The 19,362-nt window shown below is 39.1% G+C and overlaps 1 protein-coding gene across 1 annotated transcript; it reads right to left on the reverse strand.

The window, feature by feature from the left end:
* Positions 1 to 139: 139 nt before the first annotated feature.
* PECR (peroxisomal trans-2-enoyl-CoA reductase) lies at positions 140 to 19,360 on the reverse strand. The gene is made up of 8 exons (XM_063340694.1): positions 19,206 to 19,360; positions 15,393 to 15,526; positions 7,635 to 7,800; positions 6,896 to 6,977; positions 4,590 to 4,686; positions 2,249 to 2,359; positions 1,539 to 1,650; positions 140 to 1,416 (listed from the first exon to the last, which is right to left on the reverse strand). The coding sequence occupies exons 1-8, from the start codon at positions 19,321 to 19,323 to the stop codon at positions 1,328 to 1,330; spliced, it is 909 nt and encodes a 302-aa protein (XP_063196764.1). The 5' UTR covers positions 19,324 to 19,360; the 3' UTR covers positions 140 to 1,327.
* Between the last annotated feature and the right edge of the window lie 2 nt (positions 19,361 to 19,362).

The raw sequence follows: 19,362 nt of genomic DNA on the forward strand, positions 1-19,362 counted from the left end.
CTCACAACCACAGAAATGACCACCCAGTTACTAAGGAAGGAGGATATATCAGAAGGAGAAAGCATTTTGTCTCCAACTGTCCTCCCTCACAAAACTGGCATTCAGATTTTCATGAAAAAGCAATCAACATGTTCCTATGTAAGTTTCCATATTTTAATGAAAGACACAAAAGTCAAACATCTTTGCAGAGAACAAACAACTGGCAGAGACTCTTACATTCAATCCAAAATGAAGTATTAATGAGGCTGCTTCTATAGCAGCAACCTGATTCCACACATTTCAGTTGTTACAGCAAACACGGTCATCACTTATTTTTTATACTTTGATTAAAGTTATCAGACATGGGAACACTTGCCTTAAAGTGAATAGTGACAAATATAGCCTTGTGATATATCACAAGATTTTTTTTTTTTTTTTTAAACGGAATATCTGTATCGACCACAAAAATCACACCTATTTTAGAGACACTGATGAGCAAAATTGCGTTAACATTGTAAGACAACACAGCATGGCTAGAAAGTGTTTTAACTGGTAAATGGAGGATTCCAAGTTTCTCCTTTAACAGTACAGCATACCATAGAAAGCACTGCAATATACACTATAGCTTTTGCTTCAAGATCTTGCATATTAAATTGTTGAATCTATACCATTTTCCATCACTGTATGTAAAAGCTTATTATCTGATTATTCTATTATAAAATTTAAGTTGCAGCCAGCTTAACTCCACTATGTAGTCATACCTGCAAACAATTCAAGACATTCCCAATATGATATGCCATGTTAGTTTCAAATATTAATAACAGCATTCTGCCTTATTTTTAATTCTTTTCAGAGAAATACCTACTCAGTCTTTAAAATCAGTGTGTGGCTGAACAGCAATAGTATACAGCTAACAGCTACCTCAAGGGTTATGTTATTGATGCGACCAATAATAACAAGAGAGATTTAAATTACCTTCTCCCCAAATTCATCGAGAATAGAAGGATTCCACAACATCTCCTCTCTGCCCCTTCACTTCAAAATAAGTAATTTTTTTTTATTCACTTCTGGAATTCTTCCTTACTTAATGGCTGTGCAAATGGAGATTTTGTCTTTTATACTTTCTTTTCCCAAGAGATTGAATGTTTTCAGCGCAGTGAGTGTTTTCAGAGAAGAAATTTACCTTGTACAGCCTTTCAAGTTTTAAGTATAAACCAACAAAAAGTCAAGGCACTCAAGGTAGTTACGTATGAGCAAAAAAATGGTATTACTTAGAACAGTAAGCGCGAATCACAAAGCGAGATTATCAGCAAGCGTGCAACTGGGAATAAGGTGAAATCTCATTGTTTTACAGCTTTGGCTTGAACTTGCCAGAAAGAAGGCTTTTAAGCATTTCATAATTTTTTCCTTCTGGTGGCGAGGGCCATCTGTCATGATCTGAGGAAAACGAATAAAACAACATACTTAGCTGATTGTGCAACTAGGCATTTTACTTTTGTATCCTCCCATTGCCCAACTTCAAACATGTGAATGGCATTACTCTGTAGCCCATTTCTTACCGGGTATTTCTAGGGTATGGCTATATAAACTTTGGCCACCATCCACGACCAGGGTTATCCCAGTTATGAAAGAAGCAGCTGGAGATAGCAAGAAACACACTGCAGGAGAGATCTAACAAAAGAATGACAATTTTAATCTTTCTTAAACTGCTGGGAATTGTTCATGTCAAAGATGCTTGTAAAAACTTTTATAAGACATAGCAATGTTTTCTACTCAGTAATGAAAACCGTAACAGTCTTAAAGCCATCTTTCTGGCCACAAACATCAAGTACATAACAGCTGAAAACCAGTAAGCTCTCAGAGATCAGCATCAGATGCTAAAAATCCAACAAAAAAGTTGACCAGTTTATCAAAGATGCACATTCGTGGTGGAAGAGAGCTAAGTAATTTTAAGAGACTTTTTTTTCACATTAATATTCATTCAGTCAGTCCTCCCTGCTGGAAGTCAACCTTTTCAGAACTAATGTCTACTATGAAAGTACTGTACTGTACTTCAGCTGTAAGAGGCATCTAAATTACATTTTCAGTGTAACAGTGACTACTGGTTAAGTCTCCCCCTTGGCATTAATACACATAGCTACAAGCTGTTTTCTTTTTTAATATTTCACCACAGTGCAAAATTACGTCTTTATTTTTTGCCAAATAATAAAGTAGCCTTAAAATAGAGACACAGAAGTAGAAATATCACAAATGTTCTCAAATACATTACCTCCTCAGGAACTGCTGACCTCTTGGCAGGAACCTTTGGTATGCTCTTTAACCACATCATTATACCTTGTTCTCCATAGTTTGCAACAGCAGTTTCTGAAAATACTAGACCCTATTTTAAAACAGCATAGTGAAAATTAAGTTCTCTTGCATAGGTTTAAACTGTGATCATTGTAAAATAGTGAAGTTGTCATTACTGGCATTTTCTGTGGGATTAAACTGTCTAAACAGCACTTGAATACACGTTTTTAAACTTAATGGAATAGTATAATTTTTACAAGTTAATTTGGCTGCTAGCCACATCTCTATTCAAGTGAAATAATTCAAATTATTCCAATTCTCCACTATCACTTCAATAACTATGAAGTGAAGAGTATAAAGAAGAAACTCAAAGACTGTTTTGAAATTACAAGCATTTCATATTAACTTAAAGCAGAAAACTACAAAGCCCCGAGAACAAGTTCTCAACAGTTTCTTGTAATCTGTAAAAACAGCAGATTGATTTTATTGTGAATTATGGAAGCAGACAGATTTCATAGTCAGAATTCAGAATGTCCCTACTTAGCTGCTATAGAAATAGAAAAAGATGACTGTCTTTGCTCTGGTGATTATACAATCCAGTTTAGACTTGAGAGGGAAGATGAAAGCTACAGCAATGGGAACACAGGGTTACGTAGATCAGTTACTACAGAACCTTTGTGACTCAAGTTTAAGTAAAATAACGTTTGAATTCATCCATGGAGCACATGCTAAGATTTCTCTTCTAAGATACCTGTGAAATGTGAGTGACTATATTTTGGGAGCTAGGGAAGTAACTCATACGTGAAACTATTTTTTTTAGAATGCATGTTTCCCTCTCTATGTGCCCATTCCCTACATGTCACTCTGCTCCTATAAAGCAGTAACAATTCTGTATGGTTACCACAGACCTAGTGTGTCCATAACGGCGACAGAAGGATAGAAAGTATTACTGTAACTACAGCATGGATTTTTGTTACCAGCATAGTAACAAAGCTAGCAAATACTTCTGAAAGATGAAAACTACCAGTGTTTGCTTGTCAGAAACTTCTTTTGACATATGCTATAAAGTATAATTAGTATGATTCATTAGGTAATTAGCATGCCTGAAAAATATATTCACATAATAATGCTGTCTTAATTGCTTCCTTCCCCAAGACTTGATAAATCAGAAAAAACAAATAAACAGAAAAAAACAAGCCAGCAGATCTTAATATTTGACAAGCCTCCAGATGAGTTGGGCCTCACAGAGGCTACGTAAGAGCCACTACCTGAATGATCATCACACACCTGCCGTTAAAAGATTCTGTGCTACACCAAAGAAGGTGAGCCAGATCTCTTAGGACAAGAGGCACAACAGGATATACATCCTACAAAGACAGTACAAAGATCTTCCTAGTGACCAGTTAAACAAATCTGACACAGCTATGTGTAAGATAAGATAAATTCTGAATGTAGAAGTAGCTGGGCAAAGCTTACCTTTCCTCTTTTGTTTTAAGGGAGTAAATGTGCAAAATAAGGTTAAGAGTGAAGATTACACAAATCGCCACAGATCACACAATCTCAAATGTCAGAGCTAGGGCTTTTATGTAACCTCTGTATCTGCAACACCACGGCACTAGAAAATTTAGCTGCTCTTTCCATACAGCTACTTAAAACAACTGCTACCCACTACCTACTTCCTCAGAAATGTGGCAGGCATATTTTAGCTGGCCTGTATAGTGGTTTCCTGTCTGCATATATTTGATAAGAAACAAATCAAAATACATGCTTTTACATATAATTTCTTTGAGAGAAGGTCCACTCCAAATACAGCCTTTTTATGCCTAAAACTAATCTGAGTAAAAGACAAAGCAAAACACATTATGTGACACATTCAGAGATTTTCAAAATAACTTTGTAAACACAGGTGGAAACCATCAGCATACCTGTACCTCAAATAGAAAAAGTTTTGTGAACTCAGAAATAACGTAATCATAAAATCACTGAATGCTTTGTGTTTCAGTTATGTCAAGGGTTTGTAAGACAGGTCACCAAGTCCTCCCAGGAATCATTTCATTAAGCTAGAAAAAACCCCGAGAGTGCCAAGTCAAAGCAGAAAGCAGAAGCCATTTTATCCCACATCTCTGGATTGTCATCCAAACAGTACCAAACACTCTCAAATGACCTGAAGAATGCAGATGAGAAAATTGTAAATAAATACATACATAAATAATCCACAAACAGTTACAGGCTATAGATTTTAAAATCCCTTTTCGTCTGAAAGTTTTAACTACGAACACGTATGATTGCTAAGTTTAATCAGGTTATTTGCGATTACTTACAGGAGCAACGCTGTTGATTCTTACTCCGCTGTGGGCCCATTCTAAAGCTAAAGTCTTGGTTAGGTTATTCACTGCAGCTCTTGCAGCTCCTGTATGCCTATTGAGAAAAGAAGGCAAAAAAAGCATCTGTTCCCTCAGCTAACAGTGCCCAATGTTAATTCTACTGCAGCCTCACTAGGGTAGTCAGAGTAGCTTTCTATGGCTGGATCAGCCATCTGAGAGAGAGAGATTTTCTAGCTTAAGTTTCACCATAGCTTCACAGTTTAAACAAGCTATGCTACAATTTCCTGTCATATATGGAAATACTTATCACCTCTTCCCCAGCGTGACATCAGGTCAGCTACATTCTACTACAGAAACAGGCTTATAAAATGAAAAAACAAAAAAAAAAAAAAAAAAAAGGAGGCAAAGTTCAAACTGTGTAAAACTATGAAATGTAGGCTGCACAGGTAAAGCAACACTTGGAAAGACAGTGGTCTGAAAAATAGTTTAGGTCTTCTGACAAACATGATTAAAATAAGCCACTATTTGAAAATTACTATAGGTGGATGGAGATAGAGACGACCGTAGGCAGAGCAATCTCATTCACCTTGCTGCTATAGGAAACAAATCTGAAGTGATTACAAGCTTGAACAAATGCAGACAAAATTACTGCAGTGATGAATAGCGGACAGCGGGACTCAGAGAAAACTATTAGAGTTTAGCTCCTTTAGCCTAGCAAAACAGACTTAGAGGAGATAGATACAATAGCTTCTCAAATACCAGGAAAGGAATAAGAAAAACTTAAGAAAAGCCAACTTATTCATATGTTTAGGCCAGAAATAAAGAACCTCCAGGCACACTATGAGCAAACAAATTGACTAGTTTTATGTTCAAAATTAATACTTATGCAAAATTGCATAAGGTGATCATTGGTATGAGTGGTGTCTGGACTTGTAAAGGCAAGTCTTTTTCAATAGTACATTTCTAAAACAAGTATCAATTCAACAGGAATTTATTTTGAAAGTAGTTTTGTCTATCCATCTACATCCACACACAACAGTGATTTGGGAAACTTTTTTCCACTGTTATTCAGGATTAGTTTTTTTTATCTCTTGGTTCAACTCTCAAATACAGCTTCAGTCTATTTGCTGTGACGATTCAACCAGACTTAATCAGAATGGAGAAACTCAAATAACTGTAGTTTCAGCACCACCCTGTGGATCTTTAAATTTATTTTGTACTGCCAAGAACAAGCTGGTGAGAAAATATTCTGCTCTTCCTTAAAAATTTTAAATTTTGAAAACTTTCAACCCTTAATCAGGACAAAGAGAGGTAACGTAACATTTGCTCAAATTATATTTTTATATTTTCTTCAATAGAAATTCAAAGTTAAAAAAAAGAAAAGGTAGTTTCAAAGAAGAAATTCAGATTTTTTTCAATTAAGAAACTGTCAAAATGCAGCATTTTGACAACTTCAAAATCGTCTTTGAAAAGAAAATAACAGAAGCAATTCATTTTCTGAGCATTATTTCTCTTTCAACAAATTGAAACTTTTCCACCAAAAACGTTCCAAATCAGAAGACTCCTGCTTACCTCCATTTTGAGGGTAAAGAAATTTGAGCAAATATAGTACACATATGAGTAAGGAGATGATGCTGCATTTTCATGCAGACAGCTGTGATCATTTGCATCAGCATATAAGAACTACAAACATGATAATATGTTTGTACCCATGAGCCTTCTCCCAATCAAGAAAGGAGCAGAGCAAATAGAACCAATTCTCTGCATTAGAGACCTTCTCCGAGAAAGATGGCTACAAAGCGAGAGCAAAAAGGAAAATGGGAAAGGCAGACATTACGTGATCCAAAGGACAAAGCCAAAACCTGGTAACATACTAGAATGTTCCTCCTACTCCCAGTCCAGCTCCCATAACTCATTACACCATCAAAACCTGTAAACTGACAGTAGAAGAAGAAAACAACAGGTGCCAAGCTTGTGCAAACCCTCCAGAAATTTGGACAGAGAACAGGTAGAGGTTACATTTCATTTTCCAATGAAAGCTTCACTGGCAAGTTTTGCTTCATAGTTTCTTACAAACAAGTTGACAGAGACCAGAGATATCATTAACTCTCATTTAGTCTCTACTGAATTAAGAGATACCTACAAGTACAGCCAAGTGATACTTCGCTCTCTCTTGACCTAACTACTCTATTTCTATACTCCGCTGCTGTCCACTGCATGCCTTTCTAAAATGGAGTATTTAGGAGCAATTAGTACTTCTAGGGGAAAAATATAGGAAAACGTAGAAATAAAATATATATTACGACATTCCAGGAAACCCATTTCTCACGGCAGCAGTAATGTTGACAATGACTCCTCCATGTTCCTGCATCCAGGCATTGTACACTGTATGAAGGAGGAAGATAACCTATAAATATCAGAAGAAATGCATACAAATGAACTTGCCAACTGGAAGTCAAATTTGGAGTCTTACCTCCAATTACACTACATATTTCCTGTGCAGATTTAGATAAACAATCTGCTCTTTGTACCATATCCTCACCACTGGATTGGTGAGATAACAGCTGTGATGCAGGTAAGGCCCAATGTTTGTCCAGAAGCCTTTTGGTGGAAACCAAGACTTCATGCTGCCACGTAAATTACTTTCATTTCCACATGGCCAATGCTATCTGAGAATCATGTATGATACTTTAAATTTACATCCCTGATGGGAGAGAAGTCTTTTCCTGTGTTACACACAGTGAATACATGCCACAGAAGTTAAGTGGTTTTCCTACAGTCTTTTAAGTGAGTGTTCAAGCCAACTGACTCCCCAAACCTGGCCTTATTCAGAAGGTCACACTTGCCTAAATATATGTTTGTATATATAAACAAATGTAATGTTCAGTTTAATGTAAAGCTTTGGATGAGATTCATGAAAACAAATATCCACTGTTAGATAAGTGTGTGAAAAAAGAAGGTAGGGAGACTTTACATTCCTTGTCTTCTGGTATTGCTGTGAAAAACGAAACAAACAAAAAAAGCTGAATGTTCAGTCTCTACCTGCTTTGCAGCAGTAGAAGGTCCCTGTCAGATTCGTGTCTATCACAGCATTCCAGCCTTTTGCACGGATGGCTTCAGAAGGACTTGCGAATTGGCCCCCTCCATTATTCACCAGGAAGTCAATCTTCCCATGCAGACTCAGTGTAGACTTCACCAAAGCTTCTACCTGAAACAGTATTTGTCAGTACCCTGGATTAAGCTCTATACCCACTTTCATTCTTAGTATTTTCTCTCTAGTATTGTTTTCACACACAAAGAGGAGGTACCAGCCTTCAGAGAGGCTGGAAGATCGGTATGACAGGTTTAGTCAGCCAAGAAGGATTGGGCTGAGCCCATGTTTACTTAGGAAATCTCCCTGGTATAATGTAGGTGCTACATAAAATACCAGCACTGAAAGAAGAAGGGGATCTACGCTGCTGAAGATCTGTAAAAGCAAAAACACACAAAAGCCTGCTACTTAAGGCCTACGAAGAATCCCCTGACATTTTTCACAAGGGTGGGGGTGTTCACATCAAATGCTGGAAGAGTTCCATATAAGGCAGCTACTGTTTTTTTTCATCTGACCCATATACCTGAGCATTTTAAATAGAAAACATAAGTCATCTTGTGAAGTTTTAACATTCTTATCTTGAAGTTTTTCACATTCACTAAAGCTCTGACATATGAGTTGGAAACAGCCCATCTTCTTAGTTAGTTTGTTACCCTACAAAACATGAACTCTAAAAAGTGCTGGAAATACTGCAAGTTGTCTTCTTTAGCAAAAGAAAGGTGAATATTTGACTAAGCAGGTACCTTTTGTCTACAAGCAGGATGAATACCTACAATTAAGAGCAATGTCTAGCACTATTTACCTTTGGGTACTCTGAAAAGGTATTAACAGTAAATACCAAAAGACATTTTATTCACTCACTCAAGGAGTTGTCAGTGCAGAAAAGGAGTTGCTTAAGTTCATATGGAAGAAAAGAGATTTTGAGAATCTAAACCTAGCTCTAACACTGACCTAGTCTGAGCTACAAGCTGTAAACCTAAACCTTTTTAATTGTCTTCTGTTTTGGAAGTACAGCAGTTTCACCACACGCTCACACTAGAGAACTTCTGGAGGGGAATGTATTTCAAAGCATTCAAAGATTTCACAGATATCAAAACTGATGTATTTTTCCTGTTACAAGATACTACTAAGAACTCTATAGCAACTGCTTAATAATTTAACCTTTATCTCAAGCAATAGGGGAAATGGGACAACATGACTGTTTCCTTCTTCCATTACCTATCATAACTAGATACCATGCATCAGTTACTCCTACTCAAGCACATGTAAAAAGTTAATCTAGCATCTGCGGTCAAAGAGAACACAGACCAAAAAAATACCAAAAAACAAACAGCAGGAGTGATGCTGCTGCTGAAACAGATTTGACTAGGGGAAGGATATCAGTCAGCCTTCCTCTGTACCGTTAGCAGTAGAAAACATCAGAAATAGAAGAGTAAACAATGCACGATCTGTGTCTCACCAGGGGTGTCACCAACACAGTTTCATAAAAAGCTCCCTTACAGCTAACAGCTAGCTAACTGCTAACAGTTCAGGATGATTTGACAGGATAGTATGGATCCTGTAAGGATGTACCTCTCTGAAGAAGGAAACCTAAACAAACTTATAATGACTGAAGCCTGACTGAAAAACTAATGCCTGCTGGGGAAAAAAAGCCTTAAGAAAATAATTTTGATACCTAAATCACCATCTTTAAGTTCTGAATGGCATCTTATTCCTCCCATCAGCCATTGCAGGTTGTGGGATCTGAGGAAAAAAACCACCAAAACCCCAAAACATCTGTGAGAGCAGTCCTAAACCCGTAAATTGTGAGAACGACCTTGCCACAAAGACTTCTAGGTTTGCTCACAACCAGAGAAAATTAAGTTATGTCTTGCTAGGCAGCAAAAGTTATACTTTGCTCAGCAATATCAAATTCTTCTCCCTGTCAGCCTGAGAATCTTGCTTTGGATATTCTCCATAAGTCACTGAAGTATGGGTTCATTTATGGATGAGAAACTGTTTCAGTACAAGGAATGTTTGAACAGACTAAGGCTATTCAGGCTAGGGGGGGAAAAAAAAGAGAAAGACAGAGAAAAGGGAAAATGCTAAGAATCATTAAAAAAAAAAAGACAAATTAACAGAAGAAAAATCTACTGAGAAGAGACATTACAAGCAAGTTTTCAACAGAGGGACAAAACCTGCTATGACATATCAATTCAAAATGGTTCACATGTTGTATCTTAAGAAACTCTGTTGTTGTTCTTACTTGTCGCAACATATTCTCAGGGCAATTAAAAAAAAACCACAAACGCATATCAATTCTGCTTTCTGAAAGCCAGCAAAGGCTGGGAAGCTCTCCAGTGACAGCTCAGATGGCTCCAACTGTAGCAATCTTCACAATGTCTTCCGTATTGTAGAGAAAGCATCGTTGCAGTACTTCTCCCAGTTACAGTAAACATGGTGACAGCAGCCACCAGCACAGTGAGAAAGAGGATCTGGTAGAACACATTTAAATCACAGTGAGAACTAAAGAAGATTCCTTTCTATTCCTAACTATTCAAAACCCACACAGAAAGAACTTCATAAAAAGCTACTAAAGACTATCTCTGGAAGCAAAATAAAACTGCAGAAGCTATAGTTAACAGTTTAGGACATTCTTCTGAAAAAGACTGAAGAGAACAAAATCGGGCACTTTAGATATAACCAGAAGATGGGAGCTCTTCAATAAGGACCTTTTTTGTGTGACTGCAACTGAAAAGTATTACGCAGTAGCACACTTCACAGATAACTGAGATGATAGCACTCACTGACATAGAAAAGGGACAAATGTCCACATGCATTCACAGGTCACCTTGAACTTGAATAAAACTCAACAGGCAAACTACCGACTACAGAGTGTTAGAGATTTACTATTTGGGGGCTAGAACTAGTAGACATTCTTGCACAGTGATAACAGGTATCTTTACTTTGTGTCATTGCTGTGTTATTTTAAAGTACAACAACAGAAATCTCTTATCCACAGCTCCCCACCAAGCCACACTCTTCCACTACAGGCTTCACGCACAGAGGCATTTTTATAAACCAATTGAGACTATACTAAGCTATAAAGTTTGTTGGAAAAGAAAAGCTGCTAGTGAACTCAGACATAACGTAAGTGCTAAATAGTACTGTATTGAGTCTGTCTCAAGGACTCTCATTTGTCAGACACCTAAGTGATAGGTTTTACCCTCGGGGTCTGGTCCAGCAGCAGTTATTGTTGCTGGAGCTCTAGTATGGAAAGGGGACACTGTGTGCAGAATTCTGAATTGCTGGTTTCAAGAAGAGCAGTGGCCTACTAGAAGCAGAAGGTTTTATCTCCCGCTTACCTAGATACCTCTTCTATTTATCTAGATACCAGTTAAAGAAATGTTTGTTCAGAGCATACAGCGCAAAGGCTTTACAAGGGTAAAAAGTTCCTCATGTCTTTCTTTCCCTGTTAATAGACTTGCTGTAGCTCAACATTTAAGACACACAAACACATGCTTCCCCTTCCCAACACCTACAAAGCCAAAAAAAACCCAAACTCTTTTCACAATGGAAGAAGGGTTGGGTCTCTCTCCTCCGCTCTGCCCACCATTACATTGAGGCACTGAAATTAATGAATTAGATCCTTGGATTTTAGAAAAAGAGCTTGGTTTGAAAAGACACACACACACAGAGCTGTCTGGCCTGCATCTCAGCAAGAGCAAACCGACCTGCTCTTGTTATATTCAACACATTACGTGGGCAGTGCTAGAAAATATCCAAATAATTAAAATCACTTCAGCTTTGTAATCACTAAGAAGCAATATTGATCACTATATACACTCCAGACCACAGGTGCACAATCACTGCTTCAGGATAAGGCCCCATAAAGACAGAACATAGAAACCTTGGGTGCTCTTACCAGCATCCCAGAACCCTCTACTCTTCCATCTTTAAAAACAAAACCAGGTTTGCTACCCTTTACAAAACACTCAATGGAAAACTAGCCAAAAGCAGCAACAGCAAACTTGTGACAGAAATAAGCTTGACAGGTTATGCAGTGGTTGAAAATCCTCCACGAAGCAAGATTATTTCTTGCACATGAAATGAAAAGTAAGCTTTGCTAGAAAGCAAGAGGGCCTCTGAGGATGAAGATTAAGAGACTTAAAAATGTGAATTCATTAAGCTATTCCCATGATATCTGCCATCAAGCTTCTGCAGCAATTAATTCAATGCACCTTCTTTGACTCTTCCTAAGCCAGAAAGAGCTGTAACAGACATATTGCACTATATGATGAGGGATGAGTCTTCTAATGCTCGAGTTTCACAAATCCAAACTAGGGCACACAAGAAGAATGAGCTATGTCATCTTCAAAACAGGTCAGTTACTTTAAGATATGCAATAGGAGGCAAAAAAAAAAAAATCATCTGGCAATTTTGAAAGCACTTTCATCTTTCTTACATCTCCTTTATTCAAAGTCCCTCCCTCCAGTTTGCCTGATTATAAAATTAAAACCAGGACAAAATTCATAGGGGCCTTTAGAGAAATGCAGAACAACTGACAGAGACAGAGGGATGAAAAAAAACCACAACATCATGCTACAGTAAGAACAGATGTCTTGTTCCTACAGGTGATCATGGTGTCTCCTTTAAGAGAAAGATTTATTCTTAGAAAGGTTTCAGTGAGATGTCAAAGAGAAGGATACACTAAATGAATTATGTAGTTCTTCAGGAAGCTTCCTGGGCTTTATAGCTTGTGATGGATCAGTTCTGACATCTAAGCAGGATTGAACTCCTAAGTTTTTTCACTCGTTGAAACATTTATAAGGTCTTTCTCCTTCATACATTCTTTGGTACCTGGTATAAGAGTTGAGAAAGAGGATGTAATGACTCACAGGGAATACTTGTAGAGGCTGTCCTCTCTACTCAACAACGTGCTTCCGTGAATACGCTGAGGTAAATACTCTTCACTCATACTAAGCTGAAACCAGACAATGAGTTGTAAAGCTATTAATGAGTAGCATACAGAGCCAACACAGTTGTACAAGTCCTGTTTCTTTCGGGAGGGAAGCCAAAGGTTTAAATGCCCTCTCACCCCATCTTTCACTGTAAACAGAAGCTGCTTCTGTGCTTGTGAAAATGCTGAAGTGAGTTATATTGCTGTGTTGCCTCTATTCAAGATTTACCTCACAGGCTAGAAAAATCCTTCACCACATCTTTTACTGATCCGTGTTCCTAAGACTCCAAGTCCCAGGCACTAAATTTTAGGTTAAGAATGGAATAGGTCTTGAAAATGGATGTATGATGCTCTTTGAATAGAAGTAAAAGCCCAAAGGTACTTTTCCTCTAGTCGTCACAAGGCAATCAAGTGCAAATTAGAATAAAGTATCCACTATTGCCACTCTTAGCAAATATAATAAATAAGCAATGGTGAGCAGTGGGTTGTCGAAAATCTGCCACATCCCTCAGTTCCAAGTTCTGACTGTTTTTAGCAGCTTAAGTTACCAATTGTTAATTTGAGTTTACCTAGCTTCAACTTACAAACACTAAGCACCTAAGTGTAAGGAAGTGCTATCCTCACTACAAATTTAAAAGCTGAAAACGTGATCCACACATTTCTGGTCCAACAGTAATTTTAGAAATCAAGTAACAAGTGGCAAGGATTTAACAATCTTTGAGAATCTCAGCATTAAAGAACTAATGGAGGAGGACAGAGTGAGAAAAACAAGAGCTAAAGAACAAAAATCACAGGATGTCTCTAACTGGAAAAAATATGTGGTCTTGGAGATGGGCATCTGGAATGGATAAGTATTTGTTTAGCGTGTACACTTAAGTCCTTATGTTAACATGCAACAGAAATTGCACTCCTTATTTAAAACTTCCAGAAAAGGGTTACAAAAGTTTCATAATTACTTTTTTCTAAATAGGATTTCAACAGAAAGAAGGAAGAGTAGCTGGAGAACTAAAGTGAGTCAAACTGTAAGACTGAGTCAATGCCTGAAAAATTCACGACTAGAGTTTCATCTACCATATTCCCGTGAACCCTCTCTTCAACAGATATGGATATGAAATGACAATGGTTTATGAGAACTTCCAGTGGCAGGAGACACCTGATAGAGGCTTCTCCAATATCATATGAAAAGTTCTAAGAAAGTTCTGGTCTGTCTGTAAATGAGTAGAGCTTAAAACTACACTGCAAACAAGACAATTCTATGATGAAACTGCAGGGTAATAGCGAAGACAGAAGTTTCTCCAAGTATCAGCATGGCTGCCAGTAACACAGAATAATGCCTAAACACTTTACACAGCACTATAAAAAAGGCTTTAAAAGCACCTTTAAGCTTCCAAAGCCATCTAAGACTGTTTTGTCAAATATGTATTTAGCCACACTTAATAAACAGGAAACAGAGAAGTAATGGTAGTTTGTTTAATGGAGATTACCTCATTTCACCATCCAAGCCCTATACCATCTCATACAACACTGCAGCTGCCACTAAATCATTTTCAAACTGATGCAGAAATAAGATTCACCTGCAGAAGGTTATTAAGCATGCCGGAGTACTTTCTGCAAGAACAGTGATGTGAAAGAAGTTTTAACCCTTTTCTCTCTCTCTACCTCTTTTCTTTCCTGGAGCTTTAATCATGTAAGTTGCCCTCTGACATCTGTCATAACCTATTATATCGCACTGTTGATGCGAGTAAATACAAACCTAAAATTCACTGGTAGGTGAAGTGACACACTGCACAGCCCCAGGGTTCATATCCTTCAGGAGAGAAAGTCTAAGTATATCACTATAAATATTTTATGGCATGCACTGTACCACAAGGGAAGAATTTTACTTTTTATTTGCTTTATGGTTGTATATTAGGATATTTCCAGAATCTACATAGCTACTGAAGGTCATTAATATTTCTTTAAGTTATGCTAGAATTTAACAGAGGTTGAAAGGTTAAGAAAAAAGTAGCAATCAGTGGTTACTGGAATATTTTCTAGCTGTCTTCAATAAGTTAAAATTTCAACCTGATGCTGTTTTTCTAAATGTTTAATTACACAGATTAAAAAATTAGGATGTGAATGCAGACTTCTGAAGAACGTAGATTAAATACTTTTGCTCTTGATCTTCCATTTTCTGTAACATGAAGAAAAAAGAAAAAACTCATCTGGGATAACAATAGAGTTTGTAATGAGGCACACCTCAAATTGTAAACACAATTTGAAACATGGCTAAAAACAGTAATATCTGTGGGTTTTTTTTTTTTGCTTGAATACAAGCAAAACCGACAACACGAGGCACTTGTGTCAAGTCACAAATGTTGAGATTCCATGCTACGACTTCCTGTTTGAAGGAACTATTCCAAGGTGTCCATCTTCACGAGTTAACTGCTGTCACAGAAATGTGACACAGAACCATGCTAAGTGGGCTCCGGCTCAGCTGGAACATGCCAGTTCCAGGGCCTGCTTCTCCCAGAAATATCTGAAATACGTATGCACGGTCAGAAAAATATTTGCAATTACAAATGCTTTCTTGCTTAGGTGGCTAACAAATGGTCTTCCCTTGGAAAGCATATCTTTATCTAGATCAATTTAACAGTGCTTTACTACACCTGTCCCCTTGACCTAAAGCCACTTTTGAGAGGGCCAGAGAAGACCTTTGGAGAGCTGAGAATTTATATACACAATATGCTTTTGACATGCTAAGCCCCAGAACAACATCACTAGTCTTTACCTCATCTTCTTTGCGGATATTGCACTGTATGGGAGTCACTTTGGCAGGACTCATGGAAGAAAATGTATTGTTTAGTTCTTCTGCAGCAGCTTTTAATCGGTCAAATTTACGAGAGGCAATAACAACGCTGCAACCTGTAGAGACAAAATGAAACATCCTTCAGCTAACATAGTTAAAATTACAGTTATGCTATTTTTTTAATAACAACATGGAGATATCTTGTAGGATATGTGCTTATTAGTCACTGACTAGAAGACAAAGTGTTGAAGTTCTTGCAAGAGAGAGAAATGACTGATGTCAGATGCTCCTTAGCAACAAGATCCCACTGTGCTAGGAAAAGAGCAATCAACAAAAAGCCCACAAGATTCCCTCTCCTTCCTGCAGAAGGGAAGATAGCCTGTGAGTTGCAGAGTCAGCAAAGTAGCTTTCAGATATCACTTTTGCTGCCTCTGCTCACAGCTGCCTCATTTATCAATTATGTGATTTAAAGATGTTTCAGCAGGTCTTGATTAGAAAAAAATGCTTGCTCCTAAACCCACAAAAATAATCTTACTGTATGTCTGGCTGTAATTTTGACTAGTGGTGAGCAAATGTAATGCTCTGCTTTTTAACTCTACAGAGTCTGAAGGAAAGGATGATTGCCTCACGAAATTAATTCCTATCTGCAGACTACAGACAGCAGGAACAGAGGCTTCCCCATGGCACTACCACAAGCTGTAGAATCCTGGCTCAGAAAAGAGACGAAAAAAATAGGGAGGAGCTCAAGTCTTCTGTTTTGGGTTTTTTTTTTTCATCATGTGGAGGAAGAAGGACTCATTCTACAGAGAAAAATAATACAGGTGCCAAATTAATGTCAAGTACTCATGCTACAACCAGTCTAGTTTCTCGTGTCACACCAGTGGACTCAGGACAGCTTTAAGGCTTCAGCAATTGCTACTACATGGACTAAAATAGACCACACCAAATTAATTCCCAGTGCAAATACAGTAGGCATGCAATTTCATATTATGGATAAGCAAATTATGAGCTTCCACGGCCAAGCAAGGAGGTCTTACTCCCAGTTCCTTCCTTCCATAATCTCAGCATCCCAGCAGAAGCCATCCCTTCCTCATACCAGGTCTGCAGCTCATCTGCTTTAACATAAACCAATTCAACACCCTCATCCAGCAAAAAAAAAAAAAAAAAAAAAAAAAAAAAAGTTAACATGTTGCCAGGTGGTTGTTTTTTTTCTTTGTTGCTATTTTACTGAGTGGAATTTGGCCTCTCATGTGATCAAACAAACACCAGAATCAACTCAAAATAACTAGTGTGAATAAAGAGCAGCAAGCTGTTCATTTGGCTCAGTCTGTCTTGTGAAACTACACATAAAACTAAAAAAAAAAATAAATAAAAAACAGAGGAGTTGAATTCTTCCAGAAGAAAGTGCTGCAACTACCTATCCCTAGGAATGGGAACTTCACCTTCAATCAGTGGCCATCTGAAAACAACACGTGTAAATATATTAGTCTCTGAGGTCTCCTGCTTTTTAAATTAAGAAATCCAGCCACTTGGACAACCATTTGACTAACAGAGAGTTCAAAAAATGGCACACACAATTGCCGATTAACACAAAATATTAAATTACAGTAGCAGAGTTATATTTATCAACTTAAGTGCTTATTAATAAACACACTAACATAAAGTAAGGTCCAGTAAAAGACTATATTTTTTGCTAAATACATTAATTGGGGGAGGGGAAGATTCCAACTCAGTGAAGAACAAGCTGTACTGTACAAGCGTACACTTCACTTTTTTTTTAACAAAGAGCGAACAGACCATTTCCTGATACGGTTGAAGGGAAAAGGGCACAAATTTCCAGATGAAAGGTTTAAATCTGTCCAGAAGGCTTCAAAGGAGACTGGTTATAAAAACAATGTACATTATGACTGGCATTATCTGTCACTGCTCCTGCACATATTCTCTGTCTGGCCAGCCCAAAAAGTCTAAAGCACAAGGTATACTTGGACATAGTTCCCAGTAATGTTCTTGTCAGAAGTAGCCCAGCAAGTCTGCAGGTAAGGAAGATTACTCAGAACAGACTTAAGCCATAGCTCTTTCTTCATTTTCTCGCATGTGCTTTGTAGAGACTTGCAGCCTCGTTTTCTATTTAAGATAGAATCATAGAATTGCTGAGGTTGGAAGGGACCTTTAAGATCATCGAGTCCAACCTTTAACCTACCCTGACAAAAGCCACTTCTAAACCATGTCCCTAAGTGCCCCATCTACCCTTTTTTTAAACACCTCCAGGGATGGTGAATCCACCACCTCCCTGGGCAGCCTATTCCAATGTTTAATAACCCTTTCAGTGAAAAAATGTTTCCTAATATCCAATCTAAACCTCCCCTGACGTAACTTGAACCCGTTTCCTCTCGTCCTATCACTTGTCACCAGGGAGAAGAGGTCAGCCCCCATCTCTCTGCAACCTCCTTTCAGGTAGTTGTAGAGGGTGATGAGGTCTCCCCTCAGCCTCCTCTTCTCCAGGCTAAACAACCCCAGCTCCCTCAGTCGTTCCTCATAAGGTTTGTCCTCCAGACCCCTCACCAGCTTTGTAGCCCTTCTCTGGACACACTCCAACACCTCAATGTCCCTCTTGTAGCGAGGGGCCCAAAACTGAACGCAGTACTCGAGGTGGGGCCTCACCAGTGCTGAGTACAGGGCGATGATCACTTCCCTAGTCCGGCTCGCCACACTATTCCTGATACATGTTATGGACACACACTTTTGTCATTTGTATTTTGCTTGAGAAAAATCATGCAGATCAAATTGAGTACAGTTTTAAGTTAACTGGGTAACATCATCAACCAGCAGTGTGATGGTGCTTAAAAAGCACCTCTTTAAGGCACACATAAGGACACCTTAAAAAAATGCTTTGTCGCCCAGCAATACAAAGGTAGTGGAACTAGCCCCTGCTTCAGCTCCACAGAGCAAGTGGAAAGCTGGGACGACAAAGGCCAGGAGAGGCAGAGCTGTCTCCCAGCACAGGGTCTTAACAAAGAAAGCTCTTTACTATGCAGTGAAACAGTGCACATTTCAACAGCACAAACCAGGGGGAGTGTGGTGCCCTGAGGCATAATGCTAGTGCTAGCATTTTGAAGACAGCGAACCCAGTCACGACAATAAACGTTATCCAAAACCGGCCTGATGCCGATGATCCCGAGCACTTATGTTGAAACCTGCGGAAAAGGTGTTGCAAGGTGGATGACTGCCTTTCACCCCACATTCTACCACTTCTCTGTAATCAGCATGGAAAGAAAACCCACAAAGCGCACGCTGAAGGAATATTTTAACTTCAGGACGTTTCTGTCATGAGCACAGAGAGAGAAGCACCATTTCTCTAAGCTCACTGTGGTTCAAAACCATGCTATTCCGTGAGACCGACAACCCGATAAATCCTCCAGTTAAGCAAGACGAAAACTCACTTAAGAGGGAGCATGAGAGAAAGAGTCCGGCTTTAACATAACCTCCCTCTGACTGCTGCATTTAAAATAGCGCATCTTTTAAGTGCCAGCACGTCAAAAGACACATCAGCCTCACCTCGCTCTCCCCGCTATTCCCCGACTCCTGCCACAACGTCCCACCCGTGAATTCCTCACAGCCCCCGAGCGCTACCTTTTCCCAAACCGCCCCCTCCCCGAGCTCTCCCTGACCCGGCCCCTCAAACCCCATCCCCCGCCTTCACCTCACGCCCGGCCCTGCTCCCCCCTGACACCCACCCTGCCCCCCTGCCCCACCGGGGTCTCCCTGCGGAGCTCCCCCCGCCTCCGCCTCGCCCACCTAGCGCCAGCAAGTCGGCGGCGATGGCCTTGCCGATGCCGGTGCCGCCGCCGGTGACGATAGCCACCCGCCCGCGGAACAGCCCCGCCGCCAGCAGCCCGCGCGCCGCCGCCGCCATCTTCCCCCCCCTCCCCTCACACAGCGCCTCACACAACGG

The sequence above is a fragment of the Chroicocephalus ridibundus genome, chromosome 7 (assembly GCF_963924245.1).
Source record: "Chroicocephalus ridibundus chromosome 7, bChrRid1.1, whole genome shotgun sequence".
NCBI lineage: Eukaryota > Metazoa > Chordata > Aves > Charadriiformes > Laridae > Chroicocephalus > Chroicocephalus ridibundus.

Bases quoted from the DNA above. Each gene is read 5' to 3' on its own strand.
- PECR (XM_063340694.1), bottom strand. From the start codon at position 19,323: ATGGCGGCGGCGGCGCGCGGGCTGCTGGCGGCGGGGCTGTTCCGCGGG. The intron at 2,360-4,589 runs GTAAGTAATCGC...GTTTTAAAATAG, and splicing joins GAATCAACAGCGTTGCTCCT to GGTCTAGTATTTTCAGAAAC. The intron at 1,651-2,248 runs GTAATGTATTTG...TTCTTTTGTTAG, and splicing joins GGTCAGCAGTTCCTGAGGAG to ATCTCTCCTGCAGTGTGTTT.